Source organism: Indicator indicator, chromosome Z, assembly GCF_027791375.1.
Source record: "Indicator indicator isolate 239-I01 chromosome Z, UM_Iind_1.1, whole genome shotgun sequence".
Taxonomy (NCBI): domain Eukaryota; kingdom Metazoa; phylum Chordata; class Aves; order Piciformes; family Indicatoridae; genus Indicator; species Indicator indicator.
Window position 1 is genome coordinate 34,610,558 of NC_072053.1, and position 24,123 is coordinate 34,634,680.

General features: G+C 43.7%; 1 protein-coding gene across 1 annotated transcript; it reads right to left on the minus strand.

Annotated features, from left to right (window-relative positions):
- Nucleotides 1-369: 369 nt before the first annotated feature.
- On the minus strand, nucleotides 370-3,975 carry S100Z (S100 calcium binding protein Z). The gene is made up of 4 exons (XM_054397559.1): nucleotides 3,935-3,975; nucleotides 3,128-3,222; nucleotides 2,209-2,360; nucleotides 370-567 (listed from the first exon to the last, which is right to left on the minus strand). The coding sequence occupies exons 1-4, from the start codon at nucleotides 3,973-3,975 to the stop codon at nucleotides 370-372; spliced, it is 486 nt and encodes a 161-aa protein (XP_054253534.1).
- Between the last annotated feature and the right edge of the window lie 20,148 nt (nucleotides 3,976-24,123).

Here is a 24,123-nt window from a genome sequence, read left to right on the forward strand (position 1 = left end):
AGAGCTGAGCAAAAGCAAGCTGGTCTTTTTGAGATGCAAATATATGTTTGTTACTGGTGGACTGCAAACTAAATTGCAAGTTTGGTGTCTCATGCCAAATTTTCCAGTTGAGAAAGTGTATAGGTAACATTCCTGTGCCTTTTGCTTACCACTAATCATTAAGAAATAGAGTCTAAACTCCTGCAAAATTGTTACCTGAAGCCCATGACCTGGACAACTGATGAATGCATGTTACAGATGCATGCAGTCCAAAGACTGAAAATGTTAGAAGCCAGATCTAAAAAACCAAATCTGCTAATCTGCTCTTGGAGGATGGAGGTTTGCATTCACTGAATGGTGATGAGGGCTACCTAACTAGACATGTTTTACTCACATTTGTGGCCAGAAGATTGACTGTACGAAGCCTTTTAAAAATCCCTCTTTCTTTAGCTGTTCTTCAAAGAAATCATTACACACCACAGTCAAAGCAGCAACTAGAATGACAAATTCATTAAAATCCACTTCATTGTCGTTATTGGAGTCCAGATCTTTCATAATCTTGTCAACCAGAATGGAATCCTTTTGATCCTAAAGAGAAAGAAAAGTATCTTAGCTGTGCAGATCTTGAATGCTTAATTCTGACACACCTGGCAGTGCAACCCACTGCTATGTCACAAGGCCTGGTGCTATTAAATAAAAGGCTGCATGAAATTTGCACCTTAACAGTCATATACCACTGATTACAGCATTAAAAATCTAAGTCTAGAATGCCAAAAATGCACAGCAACAGAAACCAAAGACGGTGAAGCTGTTAGAAGGAATACAGCTACTAAATAGGCACTGGAAGGAATCAGAGCAATTTTAGGAGCTGCTGAGCACTGATTTGTCTTGACAAGGTGGATCTATAATGTGCATTTCTCTCTATCATCCCTTAACAAACAGTACTTAAAGTTTCAATGGGTTATTCATAAGTGGTCTTACTATATATGCCAATTCATCAGTTCAGAAGATCTCTACTTAGCAAACAAGAGATCCCAGTCAGTGGGAGTAAGCATAGTGAATCTTGTGATAATAAATCAAATAACCAAGATTAAAAGAAAATCCAATTCTATGAAATAGATACAATGTACAAAACATCCTGGTGATGGTGATAGGATCCACAACAATTTTGACAATTAGGAGGATACAGAAAAACAATTATGAATCTTGTCAGTATTTCATAAAAAGCATCCATGTTGTGTAATCCATGCAAGGAAATATTCAGATCAGCAGGTTAACACTGAAAGGATTTTATTAGCATCTGTTATAAATATGCTAACCAAAAAAATGTCTTTGAAAATTTTATTGGGAATGAAAGTAAGCAAAGCAGTGTGCTGGGCTGAGAAAAGGGACAAAAACACAACAACAGCAATAGCTTTTTTTCCTACTTATATAGCTATCTCATTTACATAAACAGGCTTATGTTAAAGAGAAGCAGGGATATGGTAATGAGTTCTTAGAATGTTCTGGGGTGCTTGGGTGGGGGGTGGGATGGGGTTGAAAGATGAAGTAACCTTCCTCACAGTGTCTGCCGAAAAACCTCCCACCTTGAACATGCACCGTTCCCAAGGTTTCTTATCTGAAATCCACACATTCCAAGGCAGAGCTAGTACAGCTTTATCTTTGGTCTGTCTGGTTAAAAAGTCTTTGTTCGAGCTTTTCGAAAACAGCTTCTTGCGATCTTTCAAAACAAGCTCCTTGAACTTTACTCCTAACTCACCCTTTAACACAAATCACTTATTATATTCATAACAGCATCTCTCTGCAAGGCACACAAGCAGCTGTACTGTGTCTGTGGCCATTGTGCACAAGCTACTTTCTTGTCTCATGGGACAAAAATGGACAAACAAACAAACAAATTATTAATGCCTGATTTATCAGCAGTTTTGCTACTGCTTCTAGGCTGTCTTTGTCCTCCTGCTCAAAAGCTCAGAGGAGTAAGCAGAGGACAGGTACCCAGCTCTGCCACTGGCAGCACATGGCAAGATAGCGAGGCTGGGCCACCTTCTGAAAACACTTGTCAAACAGGACATCTCATGTCCTTCTGCCCAGCCTCAAAAAGACAACTGAGAGGCTGTAGCAGGACGTTCCTCGTTCTTGCAGAAGGAGGTGCTATTCCTGAACATTTTGAATAGCTGCTTATCCCATCCATGAATCAGCAACTCAAGAGGTTCAGGAGCTGTGCCTTACTGAAAGAAAGAGCTCACAGGTGAGGAGCTCTTTGAGTTCTCCTTTACTGAGCTTGTATCTGTCTCCTTCTTTGCCAGAATAGTGATGGAAAATCCTGATCAAGGTGTCCATTACATTCTCCAGCGGAGTGCACACAGCAGTGGCCAAGAGAGCTGTGGGGAAATGAACCAGTCAGTGGCATTGCACGGGAGCCAAACCGAAGGCCTGCTCAGGGAAGGGAATGCGAGCTAGCTGAAGAGAGAAAGTGCATTAATAACAAACAAAACAAAACAAAACAAAACAAAACAAAACAAAAAACTTTTTGGTGATTATTCCTATCAACAAGGCTAGACTATTATAAACCAAAACATTGCCCTCAACTCACTAGCTACTACTTCTAAAAGGTCAATGGAAGGAAGACCTTTATTTAAGAAGTATCTGTAAAAACTAGGGGGAAAAAAAAGAGTACCCCCTCCTACCTGCTCATTCAAACATTTTCTCAAGAACATGAGAACAATGAGTAACAGCAGTCAAAGTAGATGCACATTTATACAAAAAGCTTCACACCAGTTTCTTAGGTGGTTAGAGGAAAATCACCAGTAATAAGGAAAGAGACATCAGCTTTCAATTTATTTGGTCGTGTTTGCTTGGGCTGACTTTTTTTCCTGTAAATTACCTGGAATAAACAAATGTGAGCTATACACCCCCAAAGCTTTGCTTCATCAATCATGCAGTAAGAAAGTACAAAGGGGAAAAATAAAAATATGGAAAAACAGTTAGTTGCTGAGTAGCTGACTCAAAAAGTAACTAAAAATATAAATCATGTGAAAAGAAAACATTACATTGATTGAGCCCTGGGAGAGAGTTTTAAAAGCCAGAATGAAATTTAAGGTAATACTGGAGTCCTTAGCAGTATCACCATGCAAAGTCTAAGACTTACTTGCTTTACAGACTAGCTGAAGTGCATGCAAGAAAATACTCAGATCACAGAAAGTAATGGTTACCTTCCTTTCAAAACCCACACACACAGAGGCACTTGTTGATCAGGCTGAGAGGATGGATTACGCTGAGGCAGATGTATAACTGTTACGAGGATGACAGGGCTTCTGTTTCCTTCTGCATTTGCTTACTCTGCTCAATAAAAGCCTCTTGCTGTAAATGGGTCACTAAAATATTCAGCAGGCAGAGCAGAGGGCTGTGTGTGGAACATACGAGGTGTTTTTTATCATTTGACCTTTCACAAATACACCCATCCAGAGGACTGAAGGTCAAAATTAGAAAAGGCTAGTGATCAACTACTCAGTATAAAACAACTTCCCCCATATAGAAACCCAACTCTTTGTGACCTGTCTCTCTGCACTTACACTGCTGAAAGTCTGCTCAATCAGCCACTGTTAGAGACTTGGGTATCTAGGGGTAGGTTTGTAGGTGAGTTTGCCACAAATTCCTAAAAGCCTAAATGCTGGCTCTTGCTGAATGAAATTCTTGCTGTAATACATGTAGGAGAAAATGAGGAAACCAGTTTCAGAGGAAGGTGTGCCTGAAATTACAGGGTGCACTGATCAGTGGACTTGGCTTCGTTTTCATTAGTCCTGCACAGCAACAGAAGTTCAGTATCTCTCTTTTAATAAGTGATCTTACCCCAAAGAAAGCTTCCCTTGCCTCAAGCCCAGGGACTCACTGATTCCAGAGGTGATGACTAGGGAATAAAAGAAACATCAGCTTCATCATGGTGTGGCCTACTTACCACCCAAAATGCCAGATGACCACAGTTTTCATGACAGCCATATGGAATAGAAAATTGGTTGCTTCAGGTTTACTTTCCCTCAATGAAGCCTTTCACCTTCTGCACACACATGTCCAGTGAGCACAACTGTGTAGATTAAGAACAACAGGGCACACAACTACAGGTCCTTCTCACTTCTATTCCATCCAGGGAGAAAAAGAATGAGATGAGCATTGCTTTCTCTGAAAACCACCAGGCACTTGCAATTTTGAGCACCACAGGAGACTCAGACACATCTCTGCCTGCCTATTTTGCCTCCAAACATGATGTTCCTTCCGTCTGCACTGTTGTGACAAGCCTTCACAATTTGAGAGGTCTTGGCTGGGCTTCTGGGTGAGAAGAGAAGGAAGCGGGGCCAAATAAAAATACTGAACCCCAGTGGTATGGGAGGTGACCTTCTGTAAAACACTGTTTCAAAACCAGTAGGCTGGCTCTTCTGGTTAGAGGTCCCTGTGGACATACACAACACCTGGTGCAGGGTATAGGTCTTCACTTCCCATCACTGGGATTGTGAGTGCTCACCAGGATATGAGGGGAAACAACATTCAGGTAAATGTTAGATAAGCTCCAGGTGGAAACCAGCCTGGAAATGCTGATATGGAACAAGAGGAACGTAATTCCTCCTGGAGTCAGGGGCGAGTTGAGGGGGAGAGCTGGGGAGGATAGCTGCTCTTCACAGCTCTTCCGTATTTGGGGATAGCTAACGAGTGCCGTTTTATGTAGAGGGAGCTGCTGGAGCACAGGGACCATATACAGCATGTGGGAGAAGAATATAGGTGGTATCATGTGATATCCCACTCAGATCTTGGTCATTCTCTGTGCCTTTGCAGATGCTTAGAAAAAAAGCATGGAGTCTCTTATGTAGCTACAGACATGTAGGGCTTCCTTGCCTGTGATTCACTAATGCTATTAACTATTGCTCAGAATTATCAACCAAACATCAAAATACTAGTGGGTTTGGGATTTTTTGCCATTTATTCAACAACAGTTTCACTCATAACGATAAAAAAACCACAACTGAGTCAATACATGAGTATAAAATCCTTCTGTTTGTCTGTATATTACATTGATCCTCTGCTTGATGAATATTGCAAAATAGTTATGTAAGTAGAGTCTGCAGAAGGTACAACTTCCACGAGGCTGGTATAAACTGGTAGAGCTGCCAGACTCAGAACCAAAGAAAGACCAGTTTCCTCTATCATCTAAAGGACATCAGCTCAATAATTTATGCAATGAAATCTCCTTCTCTGGAGACTTTCAAAACCCACCTGGATGCATTCCTGTGTGGACTACTCTAAGTGATCCTGCTGTGGCAGGGGGGTTAGACCTGATGATCTCTTGAGGTCCCTTCCAACCTCTGATATACTGTGATACTGTGAGATCATCTGTGCAAGTCTCTTTCAATAGCTACTTTTTCTCCAGCTAATCATATAAGAAATTCTCTATTCCACACCAGTGGGTTACATGTACACATGGAATGGCTGCACTGGGCTTGTTTATTAAGAGGTACGTCAAATTTTCTGTGTCTCTTTCTTTCCTCCTTGGCTACTGAAATCCTGTCAGTGGTTCCAGTGACAGCAGAAATCTTCTAATTCTTGTGAGGGTCCAGAGCCTACTCAAACTTTGTAATTATCAGTCAAGTTTATCAGTTATTAAGTTTATCAAGTTATCAGTTTTAAACACTTCATCTAAAACATCAGCACAATCTATTTTTGTGTGGAATCTGATAGGCACTGAAGATAACTAAAGCCAGTGCATCCTGTGAGCACTTCAATACAAGGGCAAGACCTGACCCTGTGTCACCAGCCGCCCTTCCACAATCCATCTGCCCCTTCACTCTTGTTTGCACCAGACTAAACACAGGAGCAGCTGCAGACATGGGACTGACAGAGACAGCAAGACTGCAGAATTACTGTAGACATGGTGAAGACTGGTTCTCATTCAAGACCAAACTTTATCCACCACAACATGCAAAATCACGTCAGTGTTGGTGGGAAGGCACCTCTGGAGGTGCCTAGTCTTACTTCCTGCTCAACGTGGAATGATCACCAGAGCCAGGTAAGGTTAAACATGGCTTTGCCTAGTGAAATCTTGAAACCAAGCACAGAGATTTCACAAATTCTTGGGTAACATGCTGTAGTTCTTCTCTGCCTCCCTGGGTAAGATGTTTACCCCAATACCCAGTATGAGCATTCCAAGCTGCAGTTGTGTACACTGGCCCTTTTTTGCACCACCCACCACTACTACAAAGAGTTTGACTCTGTTGTCTTCAAATAGTCTTGGCTCCTCACTCAAATTCAAAGATAAACTTGAGAGCACCCTGTCCCCAGACAAATCCTGTTCCACAGTTAGGCTTTACCTTATAAGCTTGTCCCTTTCAGGCTGCTCCAGCTGCGCCCTTCTCCTAATGAGTATTTCAGTATTAAAGCATGTACTGCAAAATCAATGTCTGTCAGAAGTAAAAGGGCAGCTTTTTCACCTGCCATGGCACAAATTCTCTGTAGGGTTGAATCTGGCCATCTTTGCTCAAGAAGTAATAGATGCTAGGCTTACAATAAAAGCCAACCGTCTGATTTCAGTGGAGGCTGCTGAGTTGTGTTTTGGACAAGATCGTACACTGCTTTTTCAAATACAGAAATTACTTTTTTCATTGAAACGTCCAGATTATTTCACTTTGTTCTCACTGTGGTAAATTTCTTTTGTGATACTGGTTTAGGACAGAAACTGGAGCATTGTCTGTGCTTGAGGTGTTATGTGTGTTACCAGCTACTGCTACCTTCCCCTCCTCACCAAAAATCAGCTGCCATTTCCCCCCTTCTGCTAGCGTTTGAAGGCAACATCAAGTTGTTACGTGAAAAAAAGCCTACAAGCCTTAATTAACTGGAGTTTGGAGGTCTAGACAACCCTTTTTTTCTCATAAACCTCTGAAGCAAATATATCTATCTGGCTATGTTGTGACAAGGAATTGTAGCCAGCTCTGCCTCAGGTAGCTGCAGGGGGTCCTATTAGGGAGCAGCTCCCCAACCCTGCTACCAGAGAACACGCACCCAGCACCAGGTAGCTTTGTAGCTCATGTTGCAGCTAGTATTTGGCAATACACCCTCTTCTGAGCAAAGCAAAGACTGTAAGTCCCTTTGTGTTAAATTCACTGATCTACAAGCCAAATCCAGTCTTTTCCAGCTCATGTTTCTTCCTGATTGAACTAGTCTTCATCCTAATTCACTCTAATGTCCAGCTCCTTCCACAACGTTTTCACAGCTAGGCTCAGTCCATGCTTCACAGAAGCACAGAATCAATAAGGTTGGAAAAGACCTCAAGGATCATTAAGTCCAACCTGTCACCCAAGACCTCATGACTACTAAACCATGGCACCAAGTGCCATGTCCAATCCCCTCTTGAACACCTCCAGGGATGGTGACTCCACCACCTCCCTGGGCAGCACCTTCCAATGTCTAACAACTCTCTCCGTGAACAACTTTCTCCTCACCTCGAGAGTAAACTTCCCCTGGCACAGCTTGAGACTGTGTCCCCTCGTTCTGTTGCTGGTTGCCTGGGAGAAGAGACCAACCCCCTCCTGGCTACAACCTCCCTTCAGGTAGTTGTAGAGAACAATGAGGTCTCCCCTGAGCCTCCTCTTCTCCAGGCTAAACAATCCCAGCTCCTTCAGCCTCTCCTCACAGGGCTTGTGTTCATAACTATTGGGACCTTTTCTTGCAAGGGGTGATCATGTGTCACAAGATGGTGGCCAAGTTACCTGTCAGTTGTAGCAGCAGGAAAACCTTCTACAGGTTTTCCCTGTTGCTATGTGGGCTGTTGAGTGACTCCTGCCTCAATTTCTCCTTCCTGGTCTCTAACTATGCACACAACAGCCTTTTTTTTTTTCCTTGGGAACGGATTTCCTAGTGCTTGTCTGACTAGCTCTTTGGTGAAAAGAAGCACTTCTGAGCAGCAAGGACCCCTGGCCTGTACTTGCACTGGCCATACTTCTACCTGCTCTTGGTCATACGATGACCTGCAGGTGGCCACCAAGGCTCCTGATGCAGAGCTCACTGCGTCTTTTCCAAACAGCTTCCCTGCTCTCCCTGTGAGCTTTGTACTCAAGGGGGTCTGTCTTGAGATTAGTGGCAAATAAACTCACCTTGCTTAGCACCAGTGCCAAAATACATACCAATAACAGGAAAAACCTCTCCAGACTGACTTGATTCAATCTTCCCAGGCATTGCTGATGTTAAAGCAATACAGGAAAGTGAGGGAAATATTTTGTTCTGTTACTTTATATGTATTTTAAAAAAGAAAGAGAGCTTCTTTTGGTCTGGGGCTGCCCCTTAGTGTCCTGCTGAAGAACTGCTGCTTCCTGATCTCATGCTAGCAATGACTAATAGAGCTGCAGGTGCCTGTGATGGTTTGAAACTGTCTTTTTTAATTTTTCCTTGCAAAGTTCAGAACAGAGAAAGTGAAAGAGTGTAAATAAGTCACTATTGGGTGTAAGAAAGCAAAATACTGATTGTTCTAAACACTTCCATTGCATAGATAGAAATGTTTAAGGACTGTTACCCAAAACAAAGTAGGCACTCTGCACATTCTGCGTTCTGCAGTGGGGGCAGTTGCTGGGCTGTCTGGCTGCTGTTTCTTCTTCTCTTCTGGCTGAAGATAACACACTGACCTTGGCAGCTAAGTTAACAACTTTCTGCTCTAACTAACTCTGCTTTCTGTCCAAGGGGGGTCTGGGGGGGGAAGCTCCTGGGAGAGGGAGGCTCCTTTGGGAAGGGTCCCCTCTGGGGGGAAGCAAAGGGAGCTTGGTTGTGATTTTCTGTTGATTTTATATATTTGTAAATGTTGTGAATTTTGTATATTTGTACATATTCATTGCATTTCATCATAGATTGTAGATTCTGCTTTGTAAATACAGCTTTCATTTGCTTCCAGACTAGGCTAGCCTGGTTATTGTCGGTGGGGGGGAATTTCAGCTCACACTGACGCAGGCCCAAAGGAGACAAACTCCCACCTGACTGCTCCAGGACAAGCACAGATGCTTCACCAGAGCTGTTATAGGAACACTCTGCAAACAGCTGTGGAATTTTGCACAGGAAAAATGCAATGGGATCAAGAAGCCTGAAGAGGGCAATGAGGGCCAGTAGTGGTCAAGGTATAGAAGGAGTGTTTATAAAATGTGAAGACTATAACAGAAAACCACAATAAATATTTTGCAAGTGTTTTCTCTGTTATGGAGCCTGGGGAGGTTCCTACTGGTTGGAGAAACAGACGTGCTGAAGGATCCTGGAGAAGTGAAGATTCCAAGGAGACCTAATAGTGACCTTCCAGTACCTGAAGAGGGCCTATAAGAAGGCTCAAAAGCAACTGTTTGCAAAGGCCTGGAGTGATAGGATGAGCAGCAATGGTTTTAAATTAGAGAAGAGTAGATTCAGGCTGGACGTTAGGAGGAAGTTGTTCACCATGAGGGTAGTGGAACACTGGGACAGATTGCTCAGGGAGGTAGTTGAGACCCCATTCTTGGAGATATCAAATGTCAGGCTTGACAGGGTTCTGGACAACCTGATCAAATAGGAGATGTCCCTGCTCACTGCAGGAGGTTGGACTAGATGACCTTTGGTGGTCCCTTCCAACCCAAACTGTTCTGATTCTACGATCTGTCAGACTGAAGTATAGGTAAAAGGTGGTGTGGGGGAGATCCTTAAAACAAGGTGTAACAAGAAAAGACTGGATGGTGTCCACCCCGGAGCTCTAGAGAAACTTGAGGTGCATGATTCCTGGGAGCCACTGGCTGAAATCTGCCACAGGACCACAACACAGAAACCTAGCAGGTATAATGCCAAATGGAGAGATGGCAGGCAGTATCCAGAGAGTTGATGAACATTATCTGCAGTTCATATTGGGTAAAGCAGTAAATGCCATCCTGAAAAACAGATGGGTGGGACCATGTCTAAAACCAGTAGCCACTCATGCAGTCCAACCCCACTCCCAATCTGGTTGGATGGGAGGGAAAATCATGTGAGAGAATTAAGCCTATTTTAGCTGAACTGGTGAAAAATAAAGGGCAAACCTAATCCCAACCTACTGGTATTCCCTGAAGGATCCCACAATGGGTGACTTGCCTGTTTACTGTCTACATTGTTCCCAGAAAGCATTCCTCACTCTTAAAGAAACTAAACAGCCATAAGATACAAGGAAAAAACTCATACACTAAATGGCTAACTGAAAGATAGCAGATAAAGAATAAATTATTGGATTTTACAAGTGAACTGACACCATCAGTGAGGTGACACAGGAATCTGTCCTGGAGTCAATACTATTGAACATATTCATTGCTGATCTGGAAATGGGAGTGAATAGTGAAGGGATAAAGTAAATGAAGAACCAGAGGCAGATGTTGTTAAGGTACAATTGGTTTAATTGTCTTTAAAAGTCAAGGAAACCAGGAGGTTGTTCCAAGTTTATTGAACACTGTAAGAGGGCTAGAGACATGCTGCACACATATGCAAACCAAGAACCTGAGATGGTGGGAGGAACAGAGAAAGCCAACAAGCACAATTTCCTCTTCACATCTTAGAGTTTACTTAGAATTTGGGCCTGCATATTTTCTCTCTGGAGGAGAAACTGAGAATACATTGTACTGTGCAGATGCACCACCTGCCTCCATCTCTCAGCTTTGCATAGTAGTATCTCCTGGCTCCACCATTCCTGCCAGGTACCTCATCCAAGCAACTGACCAGCAGTGAGGTTGGAGTCAAACCACACCTCACAAACCAGTGAGGTGGAGTCAAATAGCTCCACAGGCTTCATGCTGGTCTCCTGGCTCACACCCTAGTAACACACTCTCCTGTCTCGTACCAGTGTCCTATGTCAGCTCTCATGTTGGATGCTTAGAGGCTAGACGTAAGCCCAGCAGGGTGACAGAGAACGCACTTGCACTTTTTTGTCCTAGGACACAGCTCAAACAATAGCAAAACCAATTCTCCAGTCTTTGACAGTGCTTGCTGTGGAGTTGTTCTGATCCTTCTGTTTCACTTCTCCTTGCTGCTTTTATCCTTGCTTCTGCACTTCACAAGCATAACATTTGTGCACCCTTTCAGTGCCTGCATTTGCAGAGACTCCCACATCTCCAGCAGATCTCATCTCATCTCACTCTGCAGCATGCAGCATGAGGTTCTCTTACAAGTTTGTGCATCATCCCCCACAGTCTTGCTATGGGAAGCTTTTTTTTTTTTTTTTTTTTTTTTTTTTTTTTTTTTTTTTGGTGGCTAATGAATTAGCTGACTTTCAAGTTCACTGTGTTGGATTCACAGAAGTAGTTTGAATAGAACTGGTTTCAGCAAACACCTCTAGTGTGTAAAACCAAAGTTAGATGTTGAAAGAGAAGAAGTAGACATAAGTGACTGTGGAACTATTACTCAACCAATACACATCACAGTTAAAGTAAGTTACCAAATTTGGAAATAGACTGGAATAAAATCACCAAACTGAGTTAAAACAGATGAGTAAAAGTTTTGACAGATAGAAAGCCCACCAAGCAATTATCTATTTTGTCTATGTGGCATTAAAAATAGTCATTATCTCTGCTGTGGAAAACAGAGTGATCACGTGCATATCCACTTAGAAATTTACTGCTTTGTTGCTTTCTAAAAGGATGAGTAATGTTTTACTGTTCTTATTCCACTTTCCAAGTACCTCTACAACAAAGCCTTGAGTGTTGTGTTCACAGAACTTCCTCTTCATCTCCTCCCTGCCACAACAAAAAACACTCCACATTTGATAAGTAGGTCTTCTCCTTACTTCTAAGAGCCACATAACACTGTTTAAATCTTTTCTTAACCATAGAAATTTGCACAGGTTACATTCACATTTTGATTCCTGTGAGCTTTCTACATTTGTTATCGCTAAGAGTTTAATAACATTTATATTTTCCTTCTTAGAGGCAAATATCTCTGTGAAAAGAAACTCCATAACCAGAATTGTATGAATTTCTGTTACTTGAACATTTCGTTGGAAGCTGCTGTGTGGAGTTCCACACGAGTCACAGAAGCAGCTTAAAGGTGAAAGTGAATCAAGTAAGTTTGCAGAGGTGAAAACCATCCAGATGGCTTTAGATACTGCTGAAAAAGAAAAGTGGCCAGTACTTTGTCTCTGTACTGACTCATGGATGGCATGAAATGCCTTGTAGTGTGGTTAAAACTGTGGAAACAGAAGAATTGGCAATGCAGAGGTAAAACTATTTGGGCTGCCGTTTTGTGGCAAGATATTGCAGCTTGGCTAGAGAAACTAGTAGTAAAAATACACCATCTAGATGCTCATGTACCTAAAGGTCAGGCCACAGAGGAACATTAAAACAACCAGCAAGTGGTTCAGGCTGCTAAAGTGTTCCAAACTGACTTAGACTGGAAACATAAAGGCGAACTGTTTATAGCTCAGTGGGTCCATGACACACCTCGGGACATCAGAGAAGAAATGCAACATAAAAATGGGCTCACGACTGTGGGGTGGTTTAAACTATGGACACTATTTCACAGGTTATCCATGACTCTGAAATGTCTGCCACAATCAAGCAAGCTAAATGGTTAAAAACTTTGTGGTATGGGGGACAACAGTCAAAATATAGTTACGGGGACGCCTGGCAGACTGATTATGTTACACTCCCTCAAACCCATCAGGATGAGTGTTACATGCTGATGGTGGTGGAACCAAGCACCAGGTGGCTGAAAACATATCCTCTATCACATGCCATTGCCCAGAACACTATCCTGGGCACTGAGAATCAGATCTTGTGGCAACATGGTACTCCAGAAAGAACTGTGTCAGGCAGTGGGACTCATTTCAAAAACAATCTTATAGACAACTGAGGCAAAGAACCTGGTATCAAGCGGACATATTGCATTCCCTATTGTGCATCAGCCTCTGGAAAAATGGAATGATACAGTGGACTGCTAAAAACTACTCTGAAAGCAGTGAGGGAGGGAACCTTTAGAAACGGGTACAAGCATCTAGCACAAGCCACCTGTTTAGTTAACCCTGGGGAATCCATCAGTTGAGCTGGTCCTTTTCAATCAGAACATACAGTAGAAGGGGATAAAGTTCCTGTGCTGTATGAAAGAAACGTGTTGGGGAAGACGATGTGAGTATTTCCTGCTTCAGGCAAAGGCAGCTGCAGCTCCTGGGCACAAGCTGAAATGAATTCCATAGCATTTTTCCTGCCCTGAGAGACTGCTATAATGGAAATCTGCAGTAATGAACTAAATGAACTTAACAAAGTTTTCTCTAAAAGAAATCATTGACCAGCGATTGGTATGACCTAAATGGTATGGAATAAGGGATGGGATGTCCTAGTTTGAGCCAGAACAGAACTAATTCTGTTCAGTGACTGTGCTTTTCAGTTCAGTCACTTCTAAGTAACTCCATTCTGAAGTTAATGGCATGTTTCCCCAGACTGCCTTCTCGATGTTTGTAGTTAGTACCAAAGATTAGTATGGAGACCAAGGTCACTGCTAAATCTTCTGTGCTATGTGGGGGTGCAAAATAAAAGGCCACACCTGCAGGGAAAAGAGGACAGTTCAGGTAAACCTAAACTAACTGGTGAGGTCTTCCATGCAATATATATCATATTCAGGATAAAGCTGAGAGATCACAAGGGGCAACTTCTTCTTCACTTCCTCTTCTTCACTGGCCATTGTCTGAGGAGACCTTTGTCTGTTCTGCCTTTGATCCCAATCCACAAATTTCTCAATCTAGTTCTGGGATCCAGCTCCTAGATTTGGTTCCCTTCTGCCAAGTCCAGTCTGGGACTCGTGCCACAGCATCAATGCCAGTGACTATCAGGGAGATTGGGTTCAATACCAGTTTTGTATCTATATCTATATACTTAATTTTATTTTTATTGTATTCATTAAAGTAATTTTAATTTTCTTTTCCAGTCCAAGTTTCTCTCCCTTATTCCATTTTCTTCCCTTTGGGAAGGGAGACGGGCTCGTGGAGAATGTCTGTCATTCATTTAGTGGCCAGCCTAGCCCTAACCCTTGACAACATGCAATATGTTACAGCCAGACATTTGCAAGTGAAGCAACATTTCCGTGATGGCAAACTGCACCTGGGCTCAGACTCTGCAGAAATAATGAAAAAACCCACAGCTATCACTGACAATAAACTTCTGGATGCCATACTGGGAATTAGAGGAGATAAATGACAACATCTCTTCTTGTTCAGAAAAGATTATGCTTTGAAGACTTTGCTTTAAGAGTGGTTTAAATCCAAGGAAAATGGTAAAGACTGCAAGATATTGTAAGAAAATTCTGTTTCAAAAGATAACCTCCAGGACCCCCTTATCTCTCCTTAGCGATCAGCTTTCCTTATCTCAAGATTAGCAGGAACATTTGATATCTTCTGTTAAATCCTTCTTCTTCTCTAATGTTTTCTATGTGAGAGAGCATCTGGAATGTATTGAGCTGTGCCTAGTTGGGGGAAGAAGAATGTGTTGAAAGCATAATGGTAAGAATGAGGGGTCAGGCTAATATAGGTAAACATTGTCATGGGTGTTTACTACAGGCCACCTGGTCGGAAAGAGGAAGCTGATGAGGCCTTCTACAGAAAGCTGCAAATAGCCTCACAATCACATGCCCTGGTTATCATGGAGGACTTCAACCACCCCAGTATTTGCTGGAAAGGCAAAACAGTGAGGCACACATGGTCCAGGAGGTTCCTGTAGTGCATTGATGGTAACTTTTTGACACAGGTGGCAGACGACCAACAAGGAGAGGTGTGCTACTGGACTTTATGCCAATGAATAAAGAAGGTCTGGTTTGGGATGTGAAGCTTGGCGGCAACCTTGGCTGCAGTGACCATGAAATGGAGTTCAGGATCATGTGGGAAAGCATCAGGGTGGTAAGTAGGATCGTAACTCTGGACTTCATGGGAGCCAATTTTGACATCTTCAGACACCTGCTTGGAAGAATCCCATGGCTCAGGGCTCTAGGAGGTAGTGGGGGCAATGACAGCCGATTAATATTCAAGTACCACCTCCTCCAAGCTCAAGATGGGTACATCCCCATCAGTAAGAAATCAAGCAAGGGAGGCAGGAGACCTGCATGGATGAGCAAGGAGCTTCTGGAAAAACTCAGATGGAATAACAAAGGTCACAGTATGTGGGAAAAGGGACTGGCCACTTGGGAAGAATATGGGAACACTGCCAGAGTATGTAGGAATGCTACAAGGAAAGCTAAGGCCCTCTTGGAATTAAATCTGGCAAAGGCTGTGAAAGACAACAAGAAGGGCTTCTTCAAGCACATCAGAAGGAAAAGGAAGAGTAGGGAAAATGTGGGCCTGCTGCTGAATGAGATGGAAGCCCTGGTGACAGAGGATGCAGAGAAGGCAGAGTTACTGAATGCTTTCTTTGCTTCAGTCTTTACTGCTTACACTGGCCCTCAGGGATACCAGTCCTTGGAGGTAAGAGAAAAATTCTGGAGGAAGAAAGACTCTCCCTTAGTCAAGGAGGACCAAGTTAGAGATCATCTAGGCAAATGATGTAGGCAAAAAGCCTAGGACACCTACAAATCTGTGGTCTGTGATAGGATGTACCCAAAAGTGCTGAGGGAGCTGGCAGGATGTTATTGCTAAGCGACTCTCCATTATATTTGAAAGGTCATGGAGAACAGTTATCTGAGGATTGGTGGAAAGACAATGTCACTCCAATCTTCAAAAAGGGCAGGAAGGAGGACCCTGGAAACTACAGGCCAGTCAGCCTCGCCTCCATCCCTGCTAAGGTGAAGAAACAGCTCATTCTGGAAGTAATCTCTAAGCATGTGAAGGAAAAGAAGATTATAAGGAGTAGTCACCATGGATTCACCAACAGGAAATCATCCTTGACCAATCTGATAGCCTTCTATGATGGTGTGACCATCTGGGTAGATGTGGGGACAGCAACTGATATTGTGTACCTCAACTTCAGCAAGGCTGAACATCCTTGTAGGTGACCTTAGGAAGTGTGGGTTAGATGAATGGGCAGTGAGATGGAGTGAGAACTGGCCGAATGACAGAGCTCAGTGGTGATCAGTGGTACAGGGACTTGATGGTGGCCTGTAGCTAGTGGTGTTCCCCCAGGGTCAGTACTGGGTTGAGTCTTGTTTAATATTTTCATCAATGACCTGGATGAAGGGATAGAGGTACTCAGCAAGTCTGCTGATGACACAAACCTGGGAGTGGCTGAGACACTAAAAGGCTGTGTTGCCATTCAGAGAGACATGGATAGTCTGGCAAGCTGGGACGTGGGCAGCCTCATGAATTTCAACAAAAGCAAGTATGGAGTCCTGCCCCTGGGGAGGAATAACCCCATGCACAGTATAGGTTAGGGATTGACTCACTGAAAAGAAGCTCTGTGGAGAATGACATGGGAATCCTGGTGGACAACAAGTTCACCATGAGCCAACAAAGTACCCTCATGGTCAAGAAGAGCAATGGTATCCCAGGAGCTGTGTGGCCAGCAGATTGAGGGAGATTTGCCTCCCCATCTACTCTGCCCTGATGAGACTGCACCTGGAGTATTGTGCCCAGTTCTCAGCTTTGCAGTGTAAGAGAGACAGATAAGTACTGGAGAGAGTCCAACAGAGGGCCACGAAGATGATTAGGGGAGCAAAGCATCTGCCTTACGAAGAGACACTGAAAGACCTGATGGTCTCTCACCTGGAGAAGAGTGACAGGTTATCTTTTCAATGCTAATCAATAGGCAAAGGGGGTGGAGGTCAACAGAACGGGGCTGGGCTCTTTTCAGTGGTGCCCAGTGATAGGACAAGGAGAAACAGGAACAAACTAGAACATAGGAGGTTGCACTTAAACATAGCTGAGGAGTTTACTAGGGCTCAGTGCTGGGGCTGCTCCTGTTTAATACATTTATTAATGATCTTGACAAGGAGATTGAGGGATCTTCCATAAATCTGCAGATGACACCGAATTATGTGGGAGTGCTGAGCTGCTTGAGTGTAGAAAGGCTCTACAGAGGGACCTGGACAGGCTGGATGCTTAGACTGAGAACAACTGTATGTCATTCAACAAGGCCAAGTGCTAAGTCCTGCATTTGGGCCACAACAACCCCATGCAATGCTACAGGCTTGGGGCAGAGTGGCTGGAAAGCTGCTCAGTGGAAAAGGACCTGGAGGAGCTGGTTGACAGCCAGAAACGTGCTCAGAGAGCCAAGAAGAACAAAAGCAGCCTGGGCTGTATTGGAAATAGTGTGACAAGCAGGACCAAAGAAATGATTGTCCCTCTGTGCTCAGCACAGCTGAGGCCACACTTTGAGTATTGTGTTCAGTTTTGGGGCCCTTACTGCAAGAAAGACACTAAGGTCCTGGAGTGGGTCCAGAGGAGGCAGCCAAGCTGGTGAAGAGTCTGGAGAACAGGTCTTATGAGGAATGGCTTAGGGAACTGAAGTTGGTTGTTCCGAAGAAAAGGAGGCCGAGGGGAGACCTTCTTGCTCTCTACAACTACCTGAAAGGATGTTTTAGTGAGGTGGTTGTTGTCTTTTCTCCCTAGTAACAAGTGATAGGACCAGAGGAAATGGTCTCTAGTTGCACCAGGGGAGGTTTAGATTGCCTACTACAAAAAACTTCTTCACTGACAGGTGAATAGACTCCCCAGGGATGTGGCAGAAACCCCACTCCTGGAGGTATTTAGAAGATGCATAGATGTAATGCTTAGGGGAATGGTTTAGTACCAGACTTGGTAGAGTTAAATAATGGTTGGACTCAATGGTCTTAAAGGCTGTGATTCTATGATTCTGTGATTTTATGATTCTGTGGCTTTGTTCAGATTTGATGCTGAAGGATGTAAAGCTGGCACCAACATCAACAAAACTCAGCCCAGGATAAGCTCTGGAGAATTCTGTTCTTTGGCAGAAGCCATGATGGGTCTGAAAAAGGAGAGATGTCAGGAGAGACTCCTCCCAGAGCTATCTTCACTTTGGTAACTGTGTTATGGCAGGGCATGGTCTGGCAGATACAGAAGGTCCTGACTCTAGGACATAAGACAGGAGAGTATGGAGATATCTATGCCAGAAAGAGGGAGGTAGCAGTGCCTGACTCTGCTGCTAAGGTCACAGCTTCCACTGCCTATACCTCAAAGCAAGATAGCAGGGCTTTAGAAGAGAGGTGTCAGCAGTCCTCTTGTTTCAAGATTGTTTTGTCTTCCGCAAGTGATTTAAGTTTAGACATCCTTTGGTGTGAATCCCAAACCTGGTCAGAGACACCCAAAGACGCTGAACAAGACCTATCAAACCTGATCAGGAAGGACAAAGGTGCCCCAGGGCTTTGTGGCCTGAGGACTGTTCAAGGGGCTTGTCCATACAGTGGGATAAGTGCAGTGTGCATGTGGCATGTATCCTATGCCAGCTAATGCATGGTTTCAGTTCGCAGGAGCTCACAGTGCCTTTGCACTGAGCAATTAATTCCCTCTAAAAAAAGAAGAGACTGCCCCTTACAGTTAGTTTGCACCTGTGAGGGGAGTCAAGGCTTTGCTCTCTAAGCATCCTGTATGGGTAGAAAGACATCTGTGGAGGGTGGTTCAGCATGTCAAACCTGGTAGCATTTACATATAGAATCATGTTTTATTTAATCTTCTAAAAACTGATTAACAACTCCCTCTTCTGCTTCTAGCTGCTATTGCACTATTTCTTAAATATCAGAAGTGAAAGATTAATCTACATTTCCCTGTGATGTGCAAATAGTTTAGTAATAGCCCATATCAAAACACACATACATGTCTGCTCACAGAATCAGTCATAGGATGACTGGTGTTGGGAGTGACCTCCTGAGATCATCTAGTCCAACTCCCCTGCTAAAGCAGGTTCACCTAGATCAGGTTGCTCAGGAACACATCCAGGTGGGTTTTAAAAGTCTCCAGGTAAGGAGACTCTATGACCTCTCTGGACAGCCTTTTCCAGTGCTCCATCATCTTCAAGGATGTTTGCCCTTATCACAGAATAACAGAGACCTTTTAAGTTCAAGACGAACCATTACCTAACTCTACCAGGGCCATTACTGCACTATATCTTTGAGCACCTTATCTAGATGGCTCTTGAATACATCCAGGGATGGTGACTTAATCACTTTCCCAGGAAGCCTGTCCCAGTCTTTGATAATATATTAATATAATAATATTTCATTATAGAAGTTTTCCCCAATGTCTAACTTAAACCTTCCCAGTCATAAACCTCTTGTTCTATCACTTGTTACTAGGGAGAAAAAACAACCACCACCTCACTAAAACATCCTTTCAGGTAGTTGTAGAGAGCAAGAAGGTCTCCCCTCAGCTTCCTTTTCTTCAGAACAACCAACTTCAGTTCCCTAAGCCATTCCTCATAAGACCTGTTCTCCAGACTCTTCACCAGCTTGGCTGCCCTCCTCTGGACCCACTCCAGGACCTTAGTGTCTTTCTTGCAGTAAGGGCCCCAAAACTGAACACAATACTCAAAGTGTGGCCTCAGCTGTGCTGAGCACAGAGGGACAATCATTTCTTTGGTCCTGCTTGTCACACTATTTCCAATACAGCCCAGGCTGCTTTTGTTCTTCTTGGCTCTCTGAGCACGTTTCTGGCTGTCAACCAGCTCCTCCAGGTCCTTTTCCACTGAGCAGCTTTCCAGCCACTCTGCCCCAAGCCTGTAGCATTGCATGGGGTTGTTGTGGCCCAAATGCAGGACTTAGCACTTGGCCTTGTTGAATGACATACAGTTGTTCTCAGTCTAAGCATCCAGCCTGTCCAGGTCCCTCTGTAGAGCCTTTCTACACTCAAGCAGCTCAGCACTCCATCCCAGCTTAGTGTCACCTGCAAACTGAGAATATATTCGATCCCCTCATCCAGGTAACTGATAAAGATATGAAAGAGAACTGGCTTCAAAACTGAGCCCTGGGAAACACCACATGTGAAGACACCAACCATCATTCTCTGGGCCTGGCTATCCAGGGAAGTATCCACCCATCCACGCTATGAGTGTCCCATATGAACTCTTTAGAGACATGGGACCAAAGTGCTCCCTGACAGTTTACCTTTGTCTTCCCTGTCATTGGTCCTGTTTCATAGGGCTGCATTTCAAAGTGCAAACCCTTGGTGTTTTGGCTGAATCTCTGTATAACTGTAGCTTCTTTGTCCATGGCATAAGGCCTTGAGAATGTTTTTAATATATGTCTAGGGAGTGAGTTAGAAAGTTCTTTAATCTTGACATGAGAGGCCAGCCAGGTGGATGACCAGCTCAGAAACCATCTGTGTGCTTCAGAACATAAACAAATAATGGAGAAGAAAAAAACCTAGGACTGTTTAAGGAACATCCTTATCTTGTAGAGAAAGTTTGCCAAGCTGGATAAACAATTTACTGTCTTTGATACTACAGAAGGGTGATGTGAGGAGAGGGATTCAGGACCCTCAGATAAATTATGCAAGTGCAGACGCACATGTATTTGGATGAATCATGCTTCATGAATATGTAATATTCATTATGAAGTTTGTAAATGACATCAAAATGAATGGGGAGGTTGACATTCCAGAAGGGAGAGCCACCTTCTAGGAAGACTTGGACAGGCTAAATGAGTGGGCCAGCAAGAATCTTACGAAGTTCAGTGAGGACAAATGTAAGGCCTTGCACCTGGGAATACATAACTGTTATGGTTATTAATATTTAATAATTGATGGGATGATTAATAAAAATATCAATAACTTTATTAATCAAAAATCTCATAGAAAACATTAATAAACCCTATTTACTGATTCAAAATATTCAATTGTGGGAAAGTATCTCACAAGTAGGAGCATGTAACAATTTAAACAATATTAGCAAAACCCAGAAACAACAAACAGTAATTTAAACTGTGAAGACAGACTTCAGCAACATGCTGGCTTTGCCCACAAAGGGGAACTCCAGAACTCACCCAATAGAGTGGCTAGGGCAACAGAACCCTTTAAGAGATGCCTATAAGCACCAGCTTTGCTGTTTTGTTTTTGGGTTTTGGCTGGGTTACTCACTGCAGATCGCTTCAGGCCGGCATCTTCGGTCACTGCGGTTACCATCCCAAGGACATGTGGCGCATTTGAATTCACGCCGGCCGGCGGCGGTGTCTGCACGTGGGCACTGCTGTGCCAGGCAGAGGTGTCTCTGTGAAGGATGTGTCCCTGGCACAGTGTAGGTAGGCAGATGATGTGGCTGTCCAGGTGGGCTGTGATCTGGGGTATCTTTGGTGCTCAGGCTTTGAGCAGCTCTCGCCCCTGCAGTTCTGGTCTTGGCAGCTTTGTAGCTTTGCCTGCTGCAGAGAGGTTCTTCAGCTGCAACCTCCACAGTGGCTCTTGCTGCATCTTGCTCAAGTTGCTCACATTTTGGGGTAGCATTTGTAGACTTCCCACAACATTGATGGCCAGCGGCAACAAAGATCAAGAGATAGAAACCTGATATTTTAACCTATAGAATCAGGTTTTCTCCAAACGTGGCCAAAGGCACACACACCTAGCCCACTTGGACCCCAGGGCATGTTCAGACAACCTGGGCAACAAAGGCAATGTCTTGGAAAGCCAGAAGTCCTGGTTCTTGCTCTATTGCCTGGTTTAGGGCATATTTGAGGCTTTGTCCCTTCAGTTAGGAGTCCAGCTCATACTGGGAGCCACCTGGCTGGAGAGCAGCCCTGTGGAAAGGGGTCTGGTGGTCTTGATGGCAAAAAATGTCAATAGGATGCTGGGCTGCGTCAACAGGGGCATCACCAGCAGAGATAAAGAAGTCACTATCCCACTCTACCTTGTGTTTGCCAGACCACACCTGGAGTACTGCATGCAGTTTTGGTCCCTGCTATACCAAAAAATCTGTGGACAGGCTGGAAAGTGTCCAGAGAAGGGCCACAGGAATGATCAGAAGATTGGAAGACCTGTCATATAAGGAAAGGTTGAGAGAACTGGGGTTCAGCCTTGAGAAGAGAAGGCTTAGGGGAGACCTTATTACCATGTACAGTACATAAAGGGTGGCTACCAGCAGGATGGAGCCTCCCTTCCTACAAGGAAAAGACACATGGAAAAGACAGGGAGTAATGGGTACAAGTTACTCCTGGGGAGATTCTGATTGGACTACAGAAGAAGATTTCTCACCATGAGAACATTTAGACATTGGAATATGTCCCAAGGGAAGCAGCAGACAGTTTTAATACTCAGCTTGGGCCATCTCATTTAAACTATACTATTATCTAGAAAAGTGGGATCCTTTGGGTCCCTTCCAAACTGGCATTTTGTGATTCTGTGCAATAGGTAGGAGGAATAATTGTATTAGATAGGTGCTAGTTTGTAGAACCCATGTAAAAATAGCCATGGGAAATCTTTGCCAGTGTGCATGCTTTGTGGGGTAATCCCCTATGCACCCAGTGCCACAGTAAACAAACTCCTGCTTCTTAACAATGTGTTAGTGTTAAGGAGTTTGATTCCTGATTTCAGTAGCAGTTCTGACCTCATCCTGGCAGCCTCTGTGAGTTGAGTGAGGTTCCTTGGTCTTGGCTACTTACCCAGGGTCTGGCAGCAACTCATTTACTCTCCTAACATGCACAGTCTTCTTAAGTTATGACAGAGAAGTTCCATAATTTCCTTTTTGCATTGCATTTTACCATCCAATCACTCTTCACAGCAACATCACTCTCCACCCCAGTTTACAAACAGCATCACCGCAATACAGCCACCTCCAGTATTTCCAGTTGAACTCCTGAAGTTAATGGGCAGACATTAGTCATTTTGACCAAAAGCAGGCAAATTATTTGAGAATGATACAGCACGACTTGCTTCTGGCATGACCTCAATTCCTGCTAAAAGCTCACCCTTGATGTTTTTGTACTGCGAACCATGTCAGTTCATCTGCTCGCAGAAAGCCAGACAGGTTTATCTGACTGGGATCTGAAGATGAAATGTCAAGGGGTCATGGTGCGTCAAACTGGAATTACGCACTAGTCCTGAGTCACTGCCGGATAAATCAGGCAAACACCAGAACATGGTGCTCCTTTCCCAGCCAGCACTGCTGTTTTGACTCATCGATTGTTTTTTGTGTTTTCTGTGTACCCCTCTGGCTTTTGTAAACACGTGACACAGCAGACTCTTCAGGATTTTCGGAAAACTCCCTCCCATTGCATCTTATTTTTTTTTACGTTTATGTCCTGCAAGTTCATTGTTTCATTCATTTTCTCTTATTCAGTGGGTCAGCCTCTACAAAGAAAGGGCATACCTTTTGTTTTCCTGTGTTAAAATACTCTATTCTCCCATGTGCTCAGAAATGCAGGTCCAAGGCAAACAAGGTCTACCTTGTTGTGTCCTGCAGGCCACACGATTATGTGACAGCGGAGTTGCCACCACAGACATCCCACCAGGGAAAGCACATCCCACTGCTGAACCACTGCACCAAGAGTACCTACCATCCTGATTTCAGACTCGGTGTGGAGGAAGCACGAGTAGTGATGGCATTACCAACTTAACCTGGTTCTTGCATCAATTCCTTCCAGCAGCTGAGAGCTGGCAAGTGTTACAATAGGAGAGGAAATCAAATAAACTGTGCTAAAGGTTCAACCTTAAACATGTTAATGCTCAGTTCACAGTAGTTTGCATTCTAAAGGTGAGGCACAAAGCTGGCATGCAATCACAAAATGTAGCTGTTAACTGCAACAGAGACGTCCACTCATGGGCCAGCTCATGCTTGTTCTCAGCCAGAGCACCTGTCACTTGATGCACACAAGGTTTGGCAATTGAAATCTTGCCAAAGTCAAGAATTACTACATGTTGATTAGTACATTTTGATTTTTAGAACTGCCATAAAACACAGCTAGCACTGTTTTCACAGAGCTGTCTACATTAACTCAATACCTGAAGGTACTACATTTTCTAGTAGGCATTTCATTTTTCTAGGGGCATTTCACTTAAATTCCACATACAAGCTGGTCAAATGTAGGCTTTTCTTGTCCCACACTTTGTTGTCTTGCTTCTTTACACAAGCGCTCATTAATGCTCATTACTGCATACTATTAACACCTTCAAAACAAACATAGGAACAAGCGAGCTACGAGCAGACTGCATTGCTAAAGCGTTTCAAATGCAGACATAACTTTAGCAGCAGGACTGTGTTTTACAGTGTAATAATACAGATGGAGCAAGTTTTACCT

Bases quoted from the DNA above. Each gene is read 5' to 3' on its own strand.
- S100Z (XM_054397559.1), bottom strand. From the start codon at position 3,975: ATGGCTGTCATGAAAACTGTGGTCATCTGGCATTTTGGGTG. The intron at 3,223-3,934 runs GTAAGTAGGCCA...CTGATCAACAAG, and splicing joins GTCATCTGGCATTTTGGGTG to TGCCTCTGTGTGTGTGGGTT. The intron at 2,361-3,127 runs GTAAGTCTTAGA...ATTTCCCCACAG, and splicing joins TCAGCTAGTCTGTAAAGCAA to CTCTCTTGGCCACTGCTGTG.